The 22146-nt window shown below is 37.4% G+C and overlaps 1 protein-coding gene across 21 annotated transcripts in view; it reads right to left on the reverse strand.

The window, feature by feature from the left end:
- The window catches only part of AFDN (afadin, adherens junction formation factor), a 106907-nt gene that overhangs the window by 67799 nt on the left and 16962 nt on the right, over window positions 1–22146 (reverse strand). For 15 of the 21 annotated variants that reach the window (XM_032443954.1, XM_015857962.2, XM_015857969.2 and 12 more), the window contains exons 2-6: window positions 8106–8301; window positions 6282–6397; window positions 4533–4696; window positions 2953–3113; window positions 1866–2023 (exon numbers count right to left, since the gene is read on the reverse strand). In XM_032443954.1, coding sequence (XP_032299845.1) covers window positions 1866–2023; window positions 2953–3113; window positions 4533–4696; window positions 6282–6397; window positions 8106–8301 — 795 coding nt within the window. The remainder of the gene's footprint in view (window positions 1–1865; window positions 2024–2952; window positions 3114–4532; window positions 4697–6281; window positions 6398–8105; window positions 8302–22146) is intronic. The other 6 variants (XM_015857974.2, XM_015857965.2, XM_032443953.1 and 3 more) reach the window with 1 other exon arrangement.

The following is a 22146-nucleotide window of genomic DNA, read 5'->3' on the forward strand; positions in this document are numbered from 1 at the left end:
TTTCGATGAACAAAACAGTAAGGTTTTCTGCCTTTGAAAGGTATTTAAACAGATTGGCTATTAGTCAATAAATATCACTCACATTTAAAATGTGAACAGAGAAGTTATTTAATTAATGAAATTTGCAGTATAAAGAAGAGGTACCCCTCAGAAAAAGGCAAAGTATTCTACGAATGTGCTTTCCTGAAAATTAAGTTAAAGCAATTTACTTTAGAGCAAAGACTTAGTTAATGTTTCCCAAAATCAGTGCAATGCTCCATGGACTCTTTTCTACATTAAACAACCACACACAAGACTGAAGAACAAGTGGAGGTACAGGAGGGGATGTCATTATTACAGCAGTAACTTGCAAATATTTCCCTGGTATATAAGCATGCAATCACCTCAACAGATTCTCTGAATCATAAATAGTTTGTAGTACATCATAATACCCTCTAATATCTGAACTAGACAGTTCAATGCAAAACAGTTTCCAAATTCTGAAGAAAATAAAAATGTTTCTGCTGTAAGCTACAGTTCTCTAAAAACAGAAGAAAAACCAGAATGTGAAATCAGAAGCCTATTTAACAGCACTGACAACTGAGAATCATTGATGTTATTTATAGAATAGACAGTATTAAGATAATTAGCATACTTAACACTACGCATAGAAAATAGTTCACAGACAAAATTGAGAATCGCTTTTAAAATGTGATGTCAAAAAAGTGCAGTAACTACTACTTAAAAAAAAATCCACACGATCATAAAATCTACGAGTATTTAAATCTTAATGTAAATAAACTTTAATAGTTGAGACCACAGTTACATGTTAATGAATATTTTCATATCTCACTATTCTCTTTTAGAAGATGATGTGGACAGACGTTTATAAATTTTAATCTATACTGTCCACGAGCCCTTTTTACACAGCTGTACCTCTCAGAAACAGTGATTCTATAACATCCACTTAAAACTCCTATAATAATTAAATTCTGAAATTAAGTGCAAATTTTAGTTAAATGTTTCATCTTTTCTGATGTATAATGAAGGTAAGCTACCACTGAGAGGCATAAAGAACCTTTAATAATGGAGTTTGGACTAAGCAGTTCTGACTCTAAGCAGAGTTATTTAGTTCAAGGGAATAGTGCTTGTTCAGCCTGGAAAAGAGAAGGATGTAGAAAGATCTCATTGCAGCTTTCCAACATTTAAAGGGAGTTTATAAGCATGAGGGAAATTAACTTTTTACAGGGGTAGATACATAGTGATAGGACACAAGTGGAATGGTTTTAAACTAAAGGAGGGGAGATATAGCTTAGATCTCAGGGGGAAGTTTTTTATTGAGAGAGTGCTGAGGTGAGGGAACAGGCTGTCCAGAGAGGCTGTGGATGCCCCGTCCATGGAGGTGTTCAAGGCCAGGCTGCACGGGGGCTTGGGCAACTTAATTTAGTGCTTCATCCAGTGGCTGGCAAACCTGCCTGCAGCAGGGGGTTTAGAACTTGACAATCCTTGAGGTTCCTTCCAAAAAGCCATTCTATTATTCCATGATAGCTTTTGTACAAACAGCACAAATTTCCATCTCTGCCGGATTAACTGTTATACAACTGTGAAGTGTAAGTACGCTTGGTGGTATCAGGCCACAGTATCAAATCCAAAAATGTTACTTTCATTATTAACATTTAGCTGTGTATCAAGCAACACCTTAATGTGAGATTTTATATGAATAAAAAATAATTTAAGAACTCTTAGTGCTGTTAAACTTTTTTTTTAGGTCAGCTGCTAAGCTACCAAAATCTTTCCGTTCAATTCAAAGCCACTGGTAAGAATAAAAGCAAAATATGAAACATGGGAAGAATTACGACATAGTAACATATAGTAACTTTACTTACACGAGCAATACAATAATCCTTGGGATTTTCCTTCTCCAAGCCATATTTCTCCAGTGCTTCAATAACTGCAAAATCTGCAGTATCTGTAGTTGACAACAGGATTGTCTTGTATGGTATATTTGGTTTTAAACTGTCTGCATAAATTCTCAGCGTCCCACCTTGGAAACAAAATTCAATTAATATTGCTACCACAGAATAGAAAAATAAGAAGGAAACAAACAAACAAACAAACCCAACACAGTAATTTCTTATATTTCTAACAGAATCTAAGAAAGCAATTCTTCAGAAATCATTTAGGCAACCCACTAATACAAGGCAGGTTACATAAAATCTTCAAAATGTATTTTGATCACAGGTAAAATCCTCCAGTGATGTTGTATTCTCCAAGAAAGCTTTTCATCCTACACTTCACTATCTTTACTATTCTTAGTGATGTCAAAATGAAACAGTGAAAACATCTGGATGAAGAATTAATCTCTCCTGTCTTAACAGACAGCTTGTACTGACCTCTGAGCCTCTCTTTCCTGTTTAAGAAGCCCATTACAAGCTCCTCTTGTAAGTGATGTTTTTTTCCATACCTCTGTATCTAATGATGGTGTCTATACAACCACTGTGTTCTTAATATTCACATTAATAACAGGAAATATTTGATCGCTGTAATCAAGAAAATCTACCAAAGAATGCTTTGGGCAGAGCCAAACAAATATTCCTTGCCATCTTGTATTTGTGCCACTGATTGCACTGCTGATCACTGAAATTGTTCATAGCAAAATGAATCACATTCATCTCAAAAGGCTTCTCTAATCTGTCACGTTCATAAATCTAATTCTGTCCTTGCTCAGCACTGTTGGTAAGATCACTAAGCAAACTCTCTCCCAACAACTTGCCCCTAGCCCACAGGAGTACACTCCCATGGAATCTTACATCTATGAATCACCTGTTTCATTACACCATTAACTATGACTTTCTCCGTTATCTTTTTGTACTTAAATTAACCCTGAAGTCAAATTCACAGGAGCCATCGGCCTTAAAAATACTCACTCAGTTAACAGGTTAACACAAATTTAACCAAAACTAATCTACGTACCTGAGTCGGGTCTGCCATCAGAACTGCGAAATTCCTGCATTCTCTTCTCTAGTTTTTGCTGCCGCCGTCGTTTCATAACCACCTCAGGATTAGATATTGTGCGAGTGAAGCTGGTCTCAGGCATATCTTTGTAAACCTCAGCTGCAAGGCGAGAATTCTCACTGCCAAATTATTTTAAATAAAGAGAGAAAAAATTGACATTAATATCTGAAAATACATATATACAGGGGTTGCTCTGAAGTAATGTCTCCTACTTCATTATGTTGGCCCATGACATTAGAGGTGGATGGTTGCTGGCATGGCAGTAGAGGCTGAACCTTCCCACCAATATTCTGTTACATTTTGCTGCCATGCGACAGATGGCAGCAGAAGGGCAGCCTGACAAAATGGCATCTGACAGGGAAGGGTGTATGAAGAGAAGGTGGGTCATGTTAAAATATTAGAACACATTCTCAGCTACAAAACACTATCAAATAGTGCTACTGTTCTCTTTGTATCTATTGTAGTTTCTGCGGAAACAAAGAGGAAGCATTACTTTCAGAGCAATCCATATATATAGATCACCCTATCACTTCATGAAAGGCAAGTGGAATCCATACAGGAAGGAGATTATTTAAGTTATTGTTAGATGGTTTCTATACTAACAGCATTTCTTCTACGATTAGGATTGCTCATGAACATGAGATAATCAGCAGCCAATGCAAGTACTGATGATTGCTACCTTTCAAGAAAGAAAAGGGGTCTTCTACCTCTTACAAAAAAAATAAATAAAAAAGATGAAGAATCACAGGACCTTCACAAAACCCCCTTCACTTAGTTGTGAGTGACAAATATTGCAAGTCACACTGAAGCGGAATTAGTACATGCTTGTAGCTCATGATTTTACTTTCGGTCATGTACTTAAACATAGTTGTATGTTGTTATTTTTTTAAAATAAGATCAAACTAAGTAACTGTACAGAATTGGAAAGCCCAATACTGATATGTGAAGGAAGCTGAAAACATGTCCACACAGAGCAGTACTACGCAAAAGGAACGACTGGATGTTGTGTTGAGGGACAGGGTTTAATGGGAGCTATTGGTAATAGGTGAACGGTTGGACTGGATGATCTTTTAGGTCTTTTCCAACCTTGGTGATTCTATGAAAAGAAAAATAATCCTGATCTAAAAAAAATAATAATAATAGAAAAATAAAATTTAAAAAAGCCAAACAAGCAGGCTTGTAGCCAAGTGCTAAATCAAATGCAGCCATCTACAAGTAGTATTTTCCTGTCAAAACACAAAACAATTAGAGAAGGGAACAGAACCAAACTAGAGTAAATGCTCAAAAAAGAAAAAGTCCAAGTTAACAAGTACATGTCAATTTTTGCCCAAGAATTAAGGTCCCTGATAAAAAAAAGTAAGCTTTACATCAAAAATGAACAAGCCACAAAAACTGCCATTGTTTATTTTGGTTTATGATGGTAAAACACCTATGTCAACAACTGCTAAAAGAATAAAATGAATTTATCAGGTAGAGAGAATAAATCCTTTAAATAATGATGTGGGTTGTATGAACTGATAAAGGTTTAGAGCACTTACATATCATCCCCATGAAGAAGTCGATCATCTTTATCTGACGCCTGTCTCAATGCCTCTTTTTCACGCCTCTTCTTTTCTTTTTTTTCTTTTTTTGAGAGAGTTCGTTTGAAATTCTGTATTACTCCTTCTTTTTCTTGTTTCTCAGGGCCATTACTCTGAGCTTTCTGAAATAAACAAATTGAAAACAACTCCAGCATTTTTAGTCTAATGAAATGTTATTACTGATTTTAATTTTCCAGGTAAGTCTGACTAAGATACAGTATTACTAATATGAAAAAAACAACCCCAGGCAAGTATGCTACAGAGGGATGGGACTAATACCCACCGGAATAACATAAAAAGTCAAAATAATTTCATATTCCAAAGCAAGTATGAAATGATTAAATACCTTGTACAAAGGAAGTACATGCAGGCAACAGAAGAAACAACTGGATGTTACTTGAATATCATCTACTGTCTACTTGGCCTCAAAGATAACTGACATAAATTTGCACCTCTTAGTGAAATCTACTTCACCAAACAACATTATACTTTTTCAAGACCACTGTATTAGAACATCAAATAAGATCAAACTGTAAAAGGACAAACATTATAGAGGACAATTCTCCTATACTGCATTTTTCTGAGATGCCCTTCCATTACTCTCTTCTCCAATCCCTGCTCCTTGTATACTCAAGATACGTATAGTCATCTGATCATTTGCCTTTGCAGAAAAAAACATGAAAAAGGAGTGAAAGATGATGCAAGGTCTTTTGCTTCTACCAGGAAGCAAAGAAGTAACCATCAATCCTACTTTCTGTTAATGCAGTGAAAATGAATAACATGAAGGGTAATAGTACATGGCATCATTAATTTTCTTTCCTTGTTTCTAAGAGTGTATACTATAGTCAAAAGTACAGCATAAACACAAAAATAGCTCATGAACTTATACCCAAGGCATCTTTAACATTAAATCCAAGAGTAAATGAAATTTAGTGCTCAGCCCAAGATGAGTTTGTCTGAAGGTAGTCCTTTCTTAACAGTATGTTTACCATAACTATACCGTTACTATATATATATATATAGTATATATATATATATAACTATAAACATAGACTAAGATAAAAGTTAGATATAATATATAATGTATACAATTAGTTGACTTCAGGAGCCAAAGACTGATTTAAATTCATGTTACTAATGAAATGCTTCCTGAGTAATATAAAAGAAATGAGAAGAAGAAAAAAAAAAAAAGAACATCAAGTACACTAAAACTTCACATCCTTCATTTGCTGTGGGAAAGAAACTAATTTGCCAAAAAGAAAATCTTCCACCAGTTTCTTTAAGAAACCAAATGTTACTGAAGCAGGTAACAAGTCTTAGTTAAATAACTCTCTGGCATCCTCCTTCAAGGGCTTTGCAAGAGGTGGGATTAGCTCTTAGAAATTTAGCATCATACACCATTGGAAGATATTTTTGCTTCATCTTATTAGAACAAAGTTTTCTGGGTATTACGTGCTACAATACCAGACAGCTATGTGGATCAAAGTATCGTAAGTAAATGGAAAGATTATAAAAACGCTGTGTGGTGAGGGTGGTGAGGATGCATATAAAGTATTTAGATCAACTTGCTACAGATATCCAAGATCATTATCCTGCAGTTTTTTTCAGGAATTAGAAAATTAGAATTCAAAAAAAGTTTTGCTATATGAGCAAGTGTCATAAATTGCAAGGCTGTTATTACCACTAGCAGACTGCTTAAAGTCTCACCTTTGGAGGAAGCGTATCATTTTCATTCTTCAGAACAAATCTTCCCTCTCGATCATCTTTGTTCCAGTTTAATTGCACAACGAGAGGCTTCTCATCCACATCTAATCTTCTTTCTTCTTCAAAGAAATGAAAAGTGTTAACAATTACTTGGCATCTCAAGAGCAAACAGATCTTTCACTGAACAGCACACAGTAACACAACAGCACAAACTAACAAAATGGTAGGGGTTGGAAGGCAACTCTGGAGATGGCCCAGTCCAAAGCCCCAGCTAAAGTAGGTTCCTTACAGTAGGCTGTACAGGAAAGAATCCATGTGGATTTTGAACAACTCCAGAGAAGGAGGCTTCAAAACCTGTCTAGGCAGCCTGTTCTAGTAATCAGTTGATGCTTTTCTGAGGGTACAGAGCCCAGTGGTGTTAGAACGCAGAGATAAATGGCTCCTTTCCAATACCTAACCCATGTTTATCTATGTAATATAAAGGTCCTTAACAAGTAGACCTGTGCACTTTCTTCATCAGAACTGAAGCTCAAGAATATAAAATTAACAATCAGAAATTATTTCCTTGAAATTTCATAATTTAATGAAACTCTGAAATACTCATCTTCCTCTTTTAACCATTCTGACTTTGGCCCAAGAACTACTGTTCTTTAAAGATCATAAAAAATAAATCAGACTATAAAACAAAAATCCATTATGTACATACACCACACAAACTTCATTTAGTGTGTTGTATCCATTTTACATGAAAAAAAAAATCTAAGAGAGCAGCTAAAGAAATTAAGCAGCTTCTGTTATTTTATCTCCATTTAGAAGTAGGAGACAGTATATACACACAGCACTGATGACTTTGCATTTACACATTATTTAATGTGAAAAACTCACATTGAGAAAAGTCCTTTTCTTACGAGCCATACTTTAAACACCAGGAGCTTTCCCAGCAAAGGAAACTATTCTATTCTGGGTACAAATACAGTACTAAGGGATTTAAAACATATACAAACAACTTGAAGCAGAGAAACCATATAGTATTCATCCCTTTAATCAGTGATGACACATGAACTTTTTCTTTAATCCCTTATGACTTGCATCAAGTCATCACTCATAGACCATGCAAAGTAACATATACTCCAGTAAACGTCCATTCCTTATCTCACATTATATTAGTTTCAGTCATTCAAAACAATAATTGGAGGTATTTAAGACACTAGTTTCCCATAGTTTTGTAGTGACCCACTGCACCCTATCCTGCTTCCAACCTGAAGCATTCTATTGAAGTAAGGGATTACTGGGGAAGACAACTACTAGCAACATCAAAAGGGTGTTTAGAAATCTAAGCTCTTCCTGGATAACACTAAAGGTTCTGCTTAAAAAACACAGCAGCTTCAGACAACAGTATATTGAACTTCCTCCAGTTTAGCAGTAAAGGCATATTCAACATAAGGCTGCCTACAGAGCCCACAACATCAAAGAACTGAGACGCACTCTCAAGTGCTCCAATTTAACACTTCCATTCTCCCACTATAAATCCAGCCTTAATTGACTGCTCCTAAAAATAGCAACACTCTCACAAATGTCAACAAGTTAGAGGATGTCAAGTAGAGCATTTAATAATCATAATTAAAACTTACACTAACTGCAAGCCTAATAGACATACTTACATTCTGAAATAGCACTTCCTGGTGTAACAATTTGTAGCGACATACATAAGAGCAATAAAAATCAAAGTCTGTTATATGACTCAGGGAGCAAAATTAAGAGGTGTTTTGACTAAAGGAGGATAGGAAAGTAGCAAAGATGTGGGAAGGAGGACGAATAAGTACTAACCTCCACTGACATGCACCTCATAGAGCGAGTATTTGGGGGATGACAACATGCGCATGTCTGGCCGGAATTTCTCTGCGAGAGTCTCTATCACATCTTGAGTTGTGGCAGTACTTGAGACACGGATACATTTTGTTGCAAAGTTTCCAGCTGCTTTGTCTTGAAAGTAAAATCTCATTACGCCATGAAATTCCAAATCCTGTAAGAATACAGAAAATAAAGAAACCCCATAAGTTAGGTTAATGGCTAGCACTTCACAGCTCATTTCGTTAGAAACATAAAAAAAAAAAAAAAAAAAAAAAAAAAAATTAGTTTTATTTGCCATTTCCAGAAAGGCCAGTCTTCAGTCCAGCTCCCTAACCACTGCATTGCTGCCAAGTGTACTGTTTAATAATCACTGCTTGTGCCTTCACTTTCCAGAGGCTTTCTAGTAGAAATATCCTCTGGTGCTGGGTGCAGCAGCAGATTCCATGCTAAGCACAGTCCTTTCCAGTGCTGCAGCTGATAACAGAAAAGATATCACAACAGTATCTTTTTGCAGCAAAACCCAGAAACATTTACTGAAGCTTTTCTATCACTCCAGGAAGAAAGTATTATAACCTGCACAGAAAGATAAACCTAGATACACATAGAAGACATTTCACAACTATAAACACTGTTCTTATCACTGCGCTCCCCACTCTGCACCAACCATCCAAACAATTTGAAATCAGACAAGGGTCTCACTTCACACTTGCACTGCATATTCCTAGCACATAATGTAAATACACGTAATTAAAAACAAACTAAGAAAGAAACATTGAAATTTGTACGATATCCTGAGTTTATGAAGACAAGACACCGCAATATTAACAACAGCAACAAAAGTCAGGAGAAAAATGTACAAGCAAGTATTGCTTTAAAGCCAGCCTTCAATGAGTTTTTCTTCAACTAATTTCTTTTACAGCATAACAAGTCCATAAACATTTACCACCCACAGTGTCCCATGACAAGAACTGAAGCTACTTTCCTACGCTATGAAAAAGCATTTTTGTTTGTTTGTTTGCATTGAAACCACAACCCACAAGTGATGCTACATTTTTGCTTTGATAAAGACCATAAAGAACCATTTCCTATCCTCTTCTTCTCCAGGTCACTCAATACTTCACAGGACTTATCTCCCTGCCCATTTTCTTCAGGACAGTCCATCCTATCTTAACCATTTCACATGCAAGGAATTAATTCTGTACCTTTGACAACCTGAACCACAGAACCCATTTCTGAACCTTCCCAACTTCTGTCTAAGAGATGGAAGACCTGTACATGGCAATAAAACGCAAATGCAGCACAGACATAAATAACTGCCCATTTTCTTTGGTTCTGCATTATCCTAACAATTGATGGAATTAATCCTTCTGTTCCTAAATTGGCTATCTCACACAACTGCCTATTGTAATCCCACACCATTGTTCCTTCTTGCAAGAGGTTACAAATTCTGTGTGCCTCCCTAACATAACCGCCACTTTTTTCTCACCCACTTTGAACTTAGAGGTCCTTCTGCAATTAGATAAGGTTGAATCTTGACTTTTCTATAGCACACATTTTTATAATGGAAGTGTAACTGCCACTCACCTCTGAAAAACATCCTACGTGATTTTATTTTATATTTTTTTAAATCTCCTTGATGATCTCATGCAGAAGATTTCTGGAAATCCTACATACCAGAGCAAATTGGATCTTCTTTGCATACAGAGTCATCTACATTGGATAAGATCTTTAAGATCAAGTCCAACCTGATTTACTACATCCTATCACTAAACCATGCCCGTTAGTACAACATCCACATATCTTTTGAATACCTCTGTGGATGGGGCCTCCATCACTTCCCTGAGGAGCTCACTCCAACACTTCTTACTTGACTACCTTCTCTGTGAATAAATTTATTACATTGTCCAATATTCTTGGTAATTCCTTCAGTGAGCCCTAAACATTTTGAGAAACACCTTTTCACATAGATTATGGAGCTATTAAAATTATAATGCATCCACGAGATTTTTATGTTACTACAGATTCTAATCAGCATAAACGACATTCTTAGTAATCATCCTTTTAATTATGGCTTCACACTGCATTTATGCCCAAATGCCTAGGGGTGGCTAGCAAGAAGAGTCATTACGTAGCAGTAAAGTTACCTCATCTCTCATTTTTTATAGTAATGTGATGAATATTGTCTGATTCTAGCAACTTGCTTTCATGCTGTCAATTTGTCATCTTAACAAGTACATAAGAGCTCCTCTGATGAGTTATGCAGAAAAAGGTCTTCATTGTGACAGCCATTCCAAGATTTTCAATAGTCAACACCAAAGCAAAGTTCCTCTTCTATTACCTTACTTTGATAAGTTTTCTTTCATAGAAGTGATCATGACATAGCCATATAGATTGTATTAAGTTCATGGTAATGTGCTGAAATCAAGGTTATTGCTAAGGACTTTTGACACATTATTCAGTAATTTTTTTTTTACCCCCCTTATGTTATACTTTCATATTTTACTTGCCAGATTTTATACCCTCACATCTTCATTTGTATACTACTTCAGCTTTCTAGGAACATGTTTTGCCTAATGCTCAACCAGTACGTTGACTCCCCCTTCCCTGCAAAGGAAAGAAGATTATTTTACCAAGAAAGCCTGCTGTGCATTAGTCATGTTTTAATCCCACAGACTGTATTCATTCTCAGCAATAACACAGCAGTAACTAGCAGAGATTCAAGAGCAAAGGAATGAAATATAGATCCATTCAGAAGGGATCTAGAAAACACAGAATCATAGAATCACAAGGTTGGAAAGGACCTACAAGATTATCCAGTCCAACCGTCCTCCCTTTACCATACCTACAGTAAAACCACTAAACCATATCTCATAGCTCCTCAACCAGATGCCTCTTGAACACTGACACGGACGGTGACTCCACCACCTCCCTGGGTAGCCATTCCAGTACCTGACCACTCTCTGAGAGGAAAAAGTTCCGTCTTATGTCTAGTCTAAACCTCATCTGATACAACTTGCAGCCATTCCCTCTGGTCCTGTTCAAGAACCTCCCCAATTTCATGAGTTTCTCTATTATTACGTTTTAAAATTTTGTTGATAAAATTTGATGCTACTTCTGGGAACTAACAGAACAGAGAAGTGACAAAACTGCACTGGGACCACTGAGATACAATGTTAGCACTACTGCTTTCAGAGAAGAAGCGCTTTCCTCCAAACAACCATCATCTGAGTTTTAGATTCTTGCTTTGAAGACAACCAGATGTGCTGATACTGGCTGCCCATTTTCCCCATACTCTTCCAGCTCAGCTTGTTATGCTGTCCCTCTGCAGCCCATGCATCTCAACACACTTCTCAAAAGTTTTCCTTTAAAAGGAACATAAGCTGTGCAACTGCACCACGACATTTCATAATAGGAATATATATTCCCACTATAAAGTTCCAGTTAGTTTAATGTTTCATTTGCAGTAAATTGCAAACTTTCTTTACTGGAGAATTACAGAATTTAAACACAAATGTTCAGTATTGCAGAAGTCACTAGTTTCACGTTTTGAAAAATTAGGGGGGGCAGAGACTACAAAACAGTCTTCATTATAATATTTATATATCCTTTATGTATTTATTCCTAGCTTAGGGCACATTTAACATACTGGCCAGGTGCTTTGTGTAACATGTAACAAACATGCACAAAGACTCACAAAGTGCCACCACCCACAAGAAGAAAACAAGGTCTTAAATTTCTCCTGTCCACTGTAACATCTGCATTATGCCTCCAGACTCACTCAGCCCTGCATTTCTTTGGCAAGACTGCAAGCTAGGGTCACTATGATTTATAATGTGGACTTGTGTCAAGAAGAAAGGCTAACTAATAAAAATATCCTGTCAAAAATTAAATAGATACGCAGATATCCAAGCGTTACTACCTAACATAAGCTTATAAGTCGATGAATCTCCCCAGAATGTTTACATATCTCAAATTAATCTCTCTCTAAAGATGAGGAACTGCCAATTACCAATTACAAAAAAGAAATCAAATCATTTTCTGGCTTTCAAAAGCAAGCAATTATGAGGCTATAAGAACTCTTAGGTTTCTCTCAGGAATTTACACGCATCATATGCGATCTCTGTTTCTCATCTAATCATGTTTTAAATATTTAATGTATGTGCTGTTCAAGTCCACTTCCCCTTACACAGGAATGTAAGGATACAGAACAGTTTTCCACCATGCCAGCAGAGTCAGTTCTCACAAGAGTTAAGATTCTGATCATCTAGACTGCAAAATATATTCTTGGAGCAGATAGCTGAAAAGTCAGCTTCTTTTAAGCCGCCCAAACAATAAAGAACGCTTCCCTTAAATACAGAGCCTACTTAGGATTTTTTCCATCATTATCAGAACTTGCAGTGATTTCACTATTGCAGACAATAACAGAAGACTTGGATAATTAAAAATTCCAGTTAACTGTCATTTGTTTTTTTGTGTGTTGGCATCGTACCTTAGTCACAAAACATGATATGTAGCTACAACATTCAGCAAATGGCAATAAATAAAATGTTTGGTGGATCTGTACTATAACAGCCAATCAAAATGCCCACCAACGCATCTTAACAGCGCTTCAACTGCTTTGTTAAGATTGTCACTGACTTTATGCAACAACCAAGAGGCCAAGTGTTCCAAAAGTTTGTCTTCAGATAAAGAAGCTGAACACTGAAACATACTTGAGACTTCAAGCACACTTGAAACAAGGATTTCACAACATGAAGGCTTCAAAATTCCCCCAAATCCTGCAAAAGTCTTTGACAAGATGTTCCTTGAGAACACTGGCATTCCCAATGCTATGGGTGTCTTCTGACAGTCTTGCTGACCTCAGACCATCACCGGTTGAAAAAGAGCACCACAAATGAAGGAGACAAACGTTACAGTCATGCAGACTACTTAAGTAACACTTGAAACTAAAAGCGTGGCATATAAGTTTTTAAATCAAACATTACCGCTTAAGTCTTCCAGGAAGCTTCAGCAAAATGACTTCTGTTTTTTGAAAGGCTTCTTTGCTCTTTAGACCGAGCTCCTGGTTACCACCTATCACATAGGCATTGCTGCTTTTAGCAGTATTAAGGAATAATCAAAACCACCACTCATTCAATGTTAAACTATACAGAAGTGCAAATTAATAAGAGGTTTGGTCTATGATTACTGAGACTGGTTAAAGAAATCACTGAGAGCATTAAGCAATGGAATACTGAAATATAAACACGTCTGTTTTCCAAAAATCTCTATAAAAAACAATGCTTTGTTTCTTTTCCCCAACTGTTCTAGTCCTTCTACATATTAAGAACACAACAAAAAGGCACGTGAAAAAACAAGTGGAAAAAGTGGAAAAGAATGCACTAAGTGAAGTTCGAGAAAAGTCTCCAATGGGATACAATGGGATTTGTAGCAGGGAAACCTGGACTTCCTGAAGAATTAAACAGAGGCTTCTGCAAACAAAGCAGTAAATAGCCAGCCACAGTAATCCGCAGCAATGCTCCTGCATGAGAAAGGAAACCCCTCCTTTATAGTGTCAGAGGAGGTACTGAGAGATTATTATTCAGCTACGTGGGACGCAGCAACAAACAAAGGTCAGGACGCTTTTCCCACAGGCTGGCAGGCTTTTAAACTCCCATCCCACCAGTATCAACCACAAATCAATACATACTTCAATATTTTAGCATAAGTGGGTATATTACACAGGGAGCACTTGATAAACTATTTAATCTCTTAAGTGGTAGAGAATATGCAAACTTCTGGTCAGAAAGCCTTAACTGTAACATCTCCAAGAGTATATCATTGATTAAGGATTATTATTTTTTTAAGCAATATTAATACTATTCATCGTGGCAGCTTCTAGAAATATCAAAAACTGGCGCTGAGAACATCACATCTTTGTGCCCCATTCAAATTCTGCAGGCAAAAAATCTGCAGAGGTTTAACTACTAACTAAGCTGCAATTATTATTCAGATACACGTACTTGTTGCTCCAGAGTTTTGCTAACAGAATATAAATCACAATGAAACCAATGCAGAGGGTAGCAATTAGAATTAAAGCAAATACACGTTGCTTTTAAATGCATTTGGGTCACAATACAGATCCAATAGATCACACGCTGCATGACATACCGAAACATTCATGCAGTTCCTTAGTACCTGACACACAGTCAATCTACAGAGTAAAACACGGAACTGCTTCCACACCCACAGCATGCAATACTAACAAATAATATATAAATTAAAAGAAATACAGATTAAAAACAAAACAGAAAAACCAAACACTAAGGAAATAAGCATTAAAATTACATGAAGTTTTGCAGCACGCATTCCTAGCAGATATGCCAAACAGGAACACACACAAACTCTATAATAAACCATTAAAAAGGTTAAAAAACACCAGCAGAATCTGCCATATTAAATGTCTTAAAACATTTTTCATCTACTGGAGAAAGCAAAGCTTTTGCTAACCTACTGCTTTTCCAACACCTCAACAAGTGCAGTTTCACAACTGACAGCAGAACAACTTAAATGGGTGTAAGACAGGAAGAACAAAGATGATTAGACAGCTCCTATTAAAAACAACTACAACTTCATCAGCTTTATTTCTTTTTCCAAACCTTTGACACGTGGGTCAAAGAAGCATTCAACAGCAGATTGACTCATTCTGCCTCAGCTGTGTTCACAGAAGCAGGGCCAACAACAGTCTTCTATCAGAGAATTATCAGTAACACACAGCACCAGGTGGCAAACTAGGAGAAATCACCTCTTTATTTTCCTGTAGACACCTGAGGAATCAGCCTCACTACAAAATAAAATGAGAAGTCAAGATCAAAAACCATGGATACTACAAACATTTTTGTACTCTAAAGGTAATGCAATTAAGTCAGTGCAAGAGCCCCTGCAGTCTATGACAAGCACTACAGAAATAAAATCGCAAACAAAGATTAAAACTCATTTCTATAAATATAACTGAAACACACTCTAAAAAGAATTTGCTAACCTTAAATGCAGCTTGAAAGTCCAAGTGAACCTTAAATTGTAGCTGAGGCGAATATTCTAATGTATCTTGCACACATTCTCCCTCTTTCTCAAACTGCCTTCACAACAAGAACGATCAATCCAATGACTACTGGGCTTAAAAGAAAAGCATGTCGTAATTTTCATCCTGAAAATAATCACCTCACATTTCAAAATCCAACTCTGTAGTTGACCCATCTATACTAAGTAAACAGGGTAACTCCTACCTCCTTCAAAACAAAGAGTTAAGTGTCAGAACTGTATTTTGCCAAGGCCACCAGACAGCACGCAGCAACCATCCACACTTCACTCTGAAAGCACTTGGTTGTGTAAGCAGTGTCAAGTGTCTTTAAGCAAGACTTACAGCTCCAGAAGCAGTTACCATGAGAAATAAAACAAAGATATGCCAAAGGTGATCCCCAAAAGCACTACAGGCTCTGTCCTCTAATTTTCAGACCCATAGAAAACAATCACACAAACCTTACCAGGTTGGATGGGGCCCTGGGCAACCTGATCTAGTAAAGGTGTATGTTTGGTGGCCCTGCCAGGCAGTGGGGCTGGAACTACATGATCCTTGAGGTCCCTTCCAACCCGGGTCATTCTGTGATTCTGCGTGATAGGCAACACACAGTGACTGTCTGCCACCTGCAGGATATTTTTTGTTACATGTACGGCATCATTTCACTTTTCACAATTAAGCAGAAGGAAACACAGATCCCTCTTCCTACTAAACAAAATCTGAGGCAACTTACTGGAAAATATCAAAGTATTTTAACAGTTTTAACAGTAATTGCTCCACCAAAATTCATAGATCAGAGTCTCATCTGATTTGAAAACAGCTAAATAGTCAAAACCTGGGCAAAGTCTATGCTGAATTGATCGTGACACATTTAAGAGCAGGAGCAAAAAAAAAAAACAACCCACAAAACAACAAACAGCAGCAGGTCTTGAGGGTACATCCCTTACCTTTCTACTCCTTGCCTGCACCTTGTCACTGTTGCAGACCTAAGCACACTTGTCAGTATCTCCACAACACTTAGGAGAAGAAAAATGAGTAGTACAGGCTATCCACTGTATATGTATCCACCGTATATGTATCCACTGTAGCACTTCTCAGTTATATGTTAAAGATAAATAAATAAACAAAGCAAGGGTCTCACCTATTTATTTTGTTGAAGACTGTTCCTTTGCTTCTGTGAACCATGGAGCAGCAACCTCGGCCAAGCTAGAAATTCTTTCCTACTTTTCCACTAGCATCAGCACACTCCTGACCCTGCACAGAGCCTCTACAGCCCCATAAGCCAATAGGGACTTCTTTGTTTTGGGCTGTGCTGACTCGGGTGTGCCTTGAGGCCTGTGTACAGGTCAGATAAGCGCTAGAACAAAGAAGGGAGGAGAAGCCAGCAGATGATCCATCCAGCCTGATCTGCTCTGCTATTCACACCTGCTCAGTGATGCAGCATCACCTTAGTCACCAGCTCACCTTGCCAGCAGCCAGGAAACCTTTCATTGTCCCCCTGCTTTCTCATGCACGTTTATACAGTAGGGAAGAGGCTACCAGCACATCAAAAAAGGTGTTCCTGTGTGGGGTAGCAATTCAACTTTCAAAGTGCTATTTCTAAAGCTACAGGCAAACAGGCTTTCCAAAGGAATCTTTTGAACTTGTACATAACAAGTGAAGATTTGAATGGAGGTTTTTAAAGAGAAAGTAGGCTTAGATTATATACAGTGGCGCCAGCACAAAAGAAAACTTCCCCTGCATATGCTGATGCTGATATGGCAGAACTATATCAGAAGAGACTGGCATTGCTCATGAGCTGAGTGGAAATTGTGGAGTGCTACTGAAATGGCACATCTCTCTCACACAGGCTCATTCTCCAAATGCACAAACCTCAAGAAAACAAATAACTTTCAAAAAGTCATAAAATACATTTTACAATATTCTACTACTAACAGCACTTCTGGAACTGAAATACAGAAGGAGCCCTTGGATACCACAGTTATGCCATATTTTCTATATAATTTATAGAAATAAAATTGTTTCCGACAGAAATCTTGGCAGAGAAACATCATTAAGAATAATCTGAGGTACAGCTTCTCTCTTCACTGTGGAAATGAAATCTTGTCTCTATCTGACCACTCAAGAGACGTAATATTCATTTTTACTTGCTACTGGAAATATGAGGAAAAACATACACTGCACGACAGAAAAAATGCACTAGCAAATAACTTAAATGGGCACCTCAATTAACTTCTAATCGGCAGTACATTTTTACTATATTAGTATCAAACTTCTGTATGGTGCAACAGAGCATCAAGAGAAAACATCAAAATTGGGTCCCATTTGCATAATACAACCAGGGGCTGTGTCATATTTACTCTTCAGCTGACAGAGCCGGCGAAGACTGATTGCCCCAACTTCTTCCCTGCACTGACACACTTGGCCATGTTTCATTAGTTCCGCGCTCCTATGGGATGTGCTGGAACCTGCACTGCAGAGGGTTAAGGTATCCAGCCACACTGACTGAACTAGAAAAACGCAGATGCTATCCGATACTCTGCAAGCAAGTGCTCTGGCAACCAGGATAATTAGTCAGTAGTTTATGGTAGGAATGCTAACAAGCCTAATAGGAAACAAGCACCTGATTCTCCCAGAGCAGACAAAAAAGGGCAGCGGGGAATCTACATGAAAAAAAAAACCAAAGGCTTTGCAGACAGGCACAACTAAGATATACCATGAAACTCAAAAAGGTACATGAACCTTTAATACAAGATGTACTCTTGACTGGACCCAAATTTCCCAGCTTACCAAGATTTGGGCCCACTTTAAAAGCAGTGTAAAAAGAGTAAAGTACGTATACACTTTTTTTCTTCTTTTTCTCTGAGATATCTCAGCGCACCTACAAACGTGAAGAATCAAACAACCAAGCAAAATGTATGAGGACACTACCTGACAACACACAAAACCTAAAAGGGATGAATACTGAGGATATAAACTTGGGGAAAAACGGGTTCTAAGCAGAAAGAACTCTCAATCTGTATTCTCTTGTTTACAGCGCTGTTAAGAGCTCACTGCCAAATTGACATAGCTGAAGGTTTTATAGCAGGTCAAGATCTTGCCAAAAAGCAATGTGATAGCACAGAACTGCACAGGCCTGTTGCCAGCTTCATTAACCTTATTACCAGTTCAACTACCTCAAGAGACATTAACATGCAACATTTTAATTTGTTCCAGTTGTACAATTATTGTTGCACCGTCTTGGAATTTGGTCTGCAATCATTAAGTTCATACATTCCAGATAGCACTGGGTCAACTCCAAAACTTGACTGGATTTCAAAAAGTTATTTTCCAAGTATATTAGTTCAGTCAAGCAGGACAGAAGGAATAATACCGTTTCAAAATGTAACCTGAAACACAATCTTGTTCTAACAAATGCTCTGGATAGAAATAGGTGGAGGAATCTTCTTGAAAGATTACTGCTGTTCCTTTCTACCCCAAATACTTCCTCACTTCCTCTTTTTCTCAGAAAAGCAACTTTGCACTAGATAATCATTGACAATATCAGCTCTGAAAAAAACACAAACCCATCCAAACAACCCACACGCACAAGCAAACAAAACCCAAGATCAGCAATGCTGAATTAAAGTGACTATGACACCATTTACTGATCTCACTCCACGATGCACACCCATAGTGCTTATATGTAGCTTCAGTCTGAGCACACACACGCAAAGAGCCAAAAGAGTTTTCTGAAGTCACCTTTGCCACACATCCAAAAGAAGAGATATTCATTAACTGCAGACAAAAATAGGTACAAATGGAAACGAAAACACTTCAGTTGGAGACATTATTAGATGCATTAACAGTAAACTTTATGAACATCTAAATGAAATACTTGGTCCATATTGAAACTTCCAACCATGAGAGAGTCCAAACAAGTTTGCTTTTCTTCTTAGTCCTGTTACTCAGAAAACCCTGCAGGTACCATCATCAATCTGAATTCAGTTTTCTTTTTTTAATTACAGAAATGATGCTATTTCTTAAAGCTTATAAAACAGCCCATTAGTGTCATTGGTTATTTTAATGGAGAGTGAGATTACCCAAGGACGTGGCCAGCTTCAAAAAAGCTTTGTGATGGCTGTAGCAGTTTGATAAAGTTTAGTTGTTGATAGCTTTCCCCTCACAGATCCTACTTAATCCTGTTATATAATCTTTGGCAACAAATTTACCAAATACGGTGCTTGGTGAATGACATTCAGTTTCATTTAGTTGCATTTGAAAACAATGCCACTTGCTGACAAATGAAAAAGGGGCTTTCTCTGCAGTAATGCCACCTACAATATCTTCAGACTGATACTGATCCTGCATTCGCTCTTTTGTGAGGTTTCTCTTTGACTTTTTTTTCATGCTAACACAAAAGCTAGATAGTTCAAAATAGTCCTAAACATTTAAATATATTCCATGCTTGCATGTTCAGACTGGTCCAGAAGTAATACCTCCTATTTTACTATGTTGGGTCACAGCATCAGAGGCATACAGTGGTGGTATGGCAGTAGGAGTTGAACCTTTCCACTAACATTCCATTACATGTTGCTGCCATGAGACAGATAGCAGCAGAGGGGCGGCCTGACAGAATGGAGTCTGACAAGGGAACGTGTTTGAAGCAAAGCTGTGTCATTGATATCCTCCACGTGGAAAAAATGGCCCCCACTGACATTCACTGATGCTTGCTGAATATGCATGGAAACCAAACAGTGGACAGTGAGGCAGTGGGTGGTGCATTTCAGTAGTGGTTACAGTGGGTCACCTCCACTGTGTAGATTTTTGAGTGTAGCATGCAGGCTCTTGTTCATCATTGGTGAAAACACATAGCTAATGGTGGTGAGTATGCTGAAAAATAAGTGTTTTGTAGCAGTGAATTTCCTCCATCAAATAGTGTTATTGTGCTCTTTGTAGCTGTTACATTTTCCATGGAAATAAATAGGACGCATTTCTTTTGGAGCAACCTACATACCTACTCAACAAAAATATTTCTTTTGCTTCCAATTTTATTTCCTGTCACTGCCATCTTTTCCAATGCAAGCACTTCTGTGAACTATGATGGGTGTTCCTCCCTGGACTAGCTCTGAAACAACCAAAAACTGACCCCCAGCTTCCTTAAGAACCTCCTCCATGAAGCTAAAGGAGGGATTACAGAACACCCAACTGAACTAGAAGTGAGTGGAGAAATCTTTGGCTACTAGAAAGCCATATCGCTAGCTGAAGAAATGAATATAAAATCACATGCTTGTATTTTTCCCTTGTGCAGCAACTGGTATTCAAAATAAAGCCAACAACAGTATTTTACAGAAGCAAGGAGCATCTCTGCTGATTCAGATCCTGACAGACTGGGAAGTATATCAAAAGCTAGCTAGCACTATCTGATAGTAATAACTTGAATATGTATGGGAATTAAAGGCATTTCATCCCTCCTATTGAAACATCTATTTAAATAGTCCAAGCCTCAACAAACACAACATTATGAAAGTAACAGTGCTTTTGAAACTCAATATAAGAGGCCTGACAAAGGCTACTGAAGTATAATCTGACTATATTTCAATTAGTAAATCATTTAACTGAAAAGAATAGGACCATTTTTATTGTAATACGGAAAGCCATAGCATCCTATGTCAGTCATTAAAAAAAAGAACCACTTGAAAACACCTTAAAACCACACGAGTCAAAAAGCGTTCTTCCTAGAATTGCAGTAATTCGATCATGGCCACTGCGTTCTCCTCTCCCACTCCTATAGCTTTAGAGTCGCTGCTCCACGCTCAGGATAATAATGAAAGTTTGGTGTTTGTGAGTAATACCCAACTCTATTCCCGATAGAGGAAACAACAGTTGACCACTTGATTACATAGGAAGCTCCTCACTTCCTGTGCAGTTCTCTTCATAATAGCGTAAATAACCTAGAAAATAATATCATGTGGCACTAGAAGGCAGATTTTAGTGACATTTTGCAAACAGAAATGTGGTCAGAAATCACCTTGAACTATTTGAATAGTAGAGCTGAAATATATATGCCCAAGTTAAAATATATATATTTTCAGTTTCTGTTTTAGAACTGTTGATCTTAATTCCAACACATTTGGGAAGGGGAGCCTCTAGCTACATTAAGTATTCTGTGCAAGATCATTCTTTCTGAATTTATTCTATTTCTCAACAGCAGCAAGGTAGTGCCCTTCCCCCTTATAAATGTTGTTAATTTGTTACCAGTACATGAAGTATCTTTAATCATCACTTCATTGTGATGTAAGGTAAGGTGGCTCTACTATTAGTCTTGATGAAGATTTGAAGGATCAGTATGGGGTTGATGTACTTGTTAACAAGTGCCCCAAGAAAGAGAAACAACCTACAGCACTTTCTAACCATGTTTACAGGTAGAAATCTAAGAACAGGCATCCAGACAAGGGGAGTAACAGCTGAAGCCACTTATGGAATGGATAACAAGTTTGTATTAACTTAGGTTCCAATATAACATGCAGGAAAAGGTAATTTAAAACCTCATTTAAATTCAGTATCAAAATACAAGATTTAATATTGAGTTCTGAGGATTTTGCATGCTTGGCTTATTTCATTTTATGTTCCTTGTACTTTAATTCTGGCCTTGGAACACTTACAGAATTAAGAGATTCCAAAGTAGTATTTCAAATTTTAATGGTAAAAATACTGCATTGAAGCAAAGATTAGCGATATTAAACATTCCTACCCAGTTGAGATTACAGTCTACTTAGAAAAACTGCTAAAGTACTGGTTTCAATGAGAAAATGTTACACTATCAGCGTGGCTCTATTTCCATGCAATTAACCTAATTTCCCTGTCTAACCAACTATACCAGATGTTTTGAAGTTCTGATACCATGGAAAAAGATCTGTCCATGGTTAAAATTAACATTTCATAGACAGAGCTTTCTGTTTTTAAAGATCACAAATGCGA

The sequence above is a fragment of the Coturnix japonica genome, chromosome 3, assembly GCF_001577835.2.
Source record: "Coturnix japonica isolate 7356 chromosome 3, Coturnix japonica 2.1, whole genome shotgun sequence".
In the NCBI taxonomy this organism is placed as follows: Eukaryota; Metazoa; Chordata; class Aves; order Galliformes; family Phasianidae; genus Coturnix; species Coturnix japonica.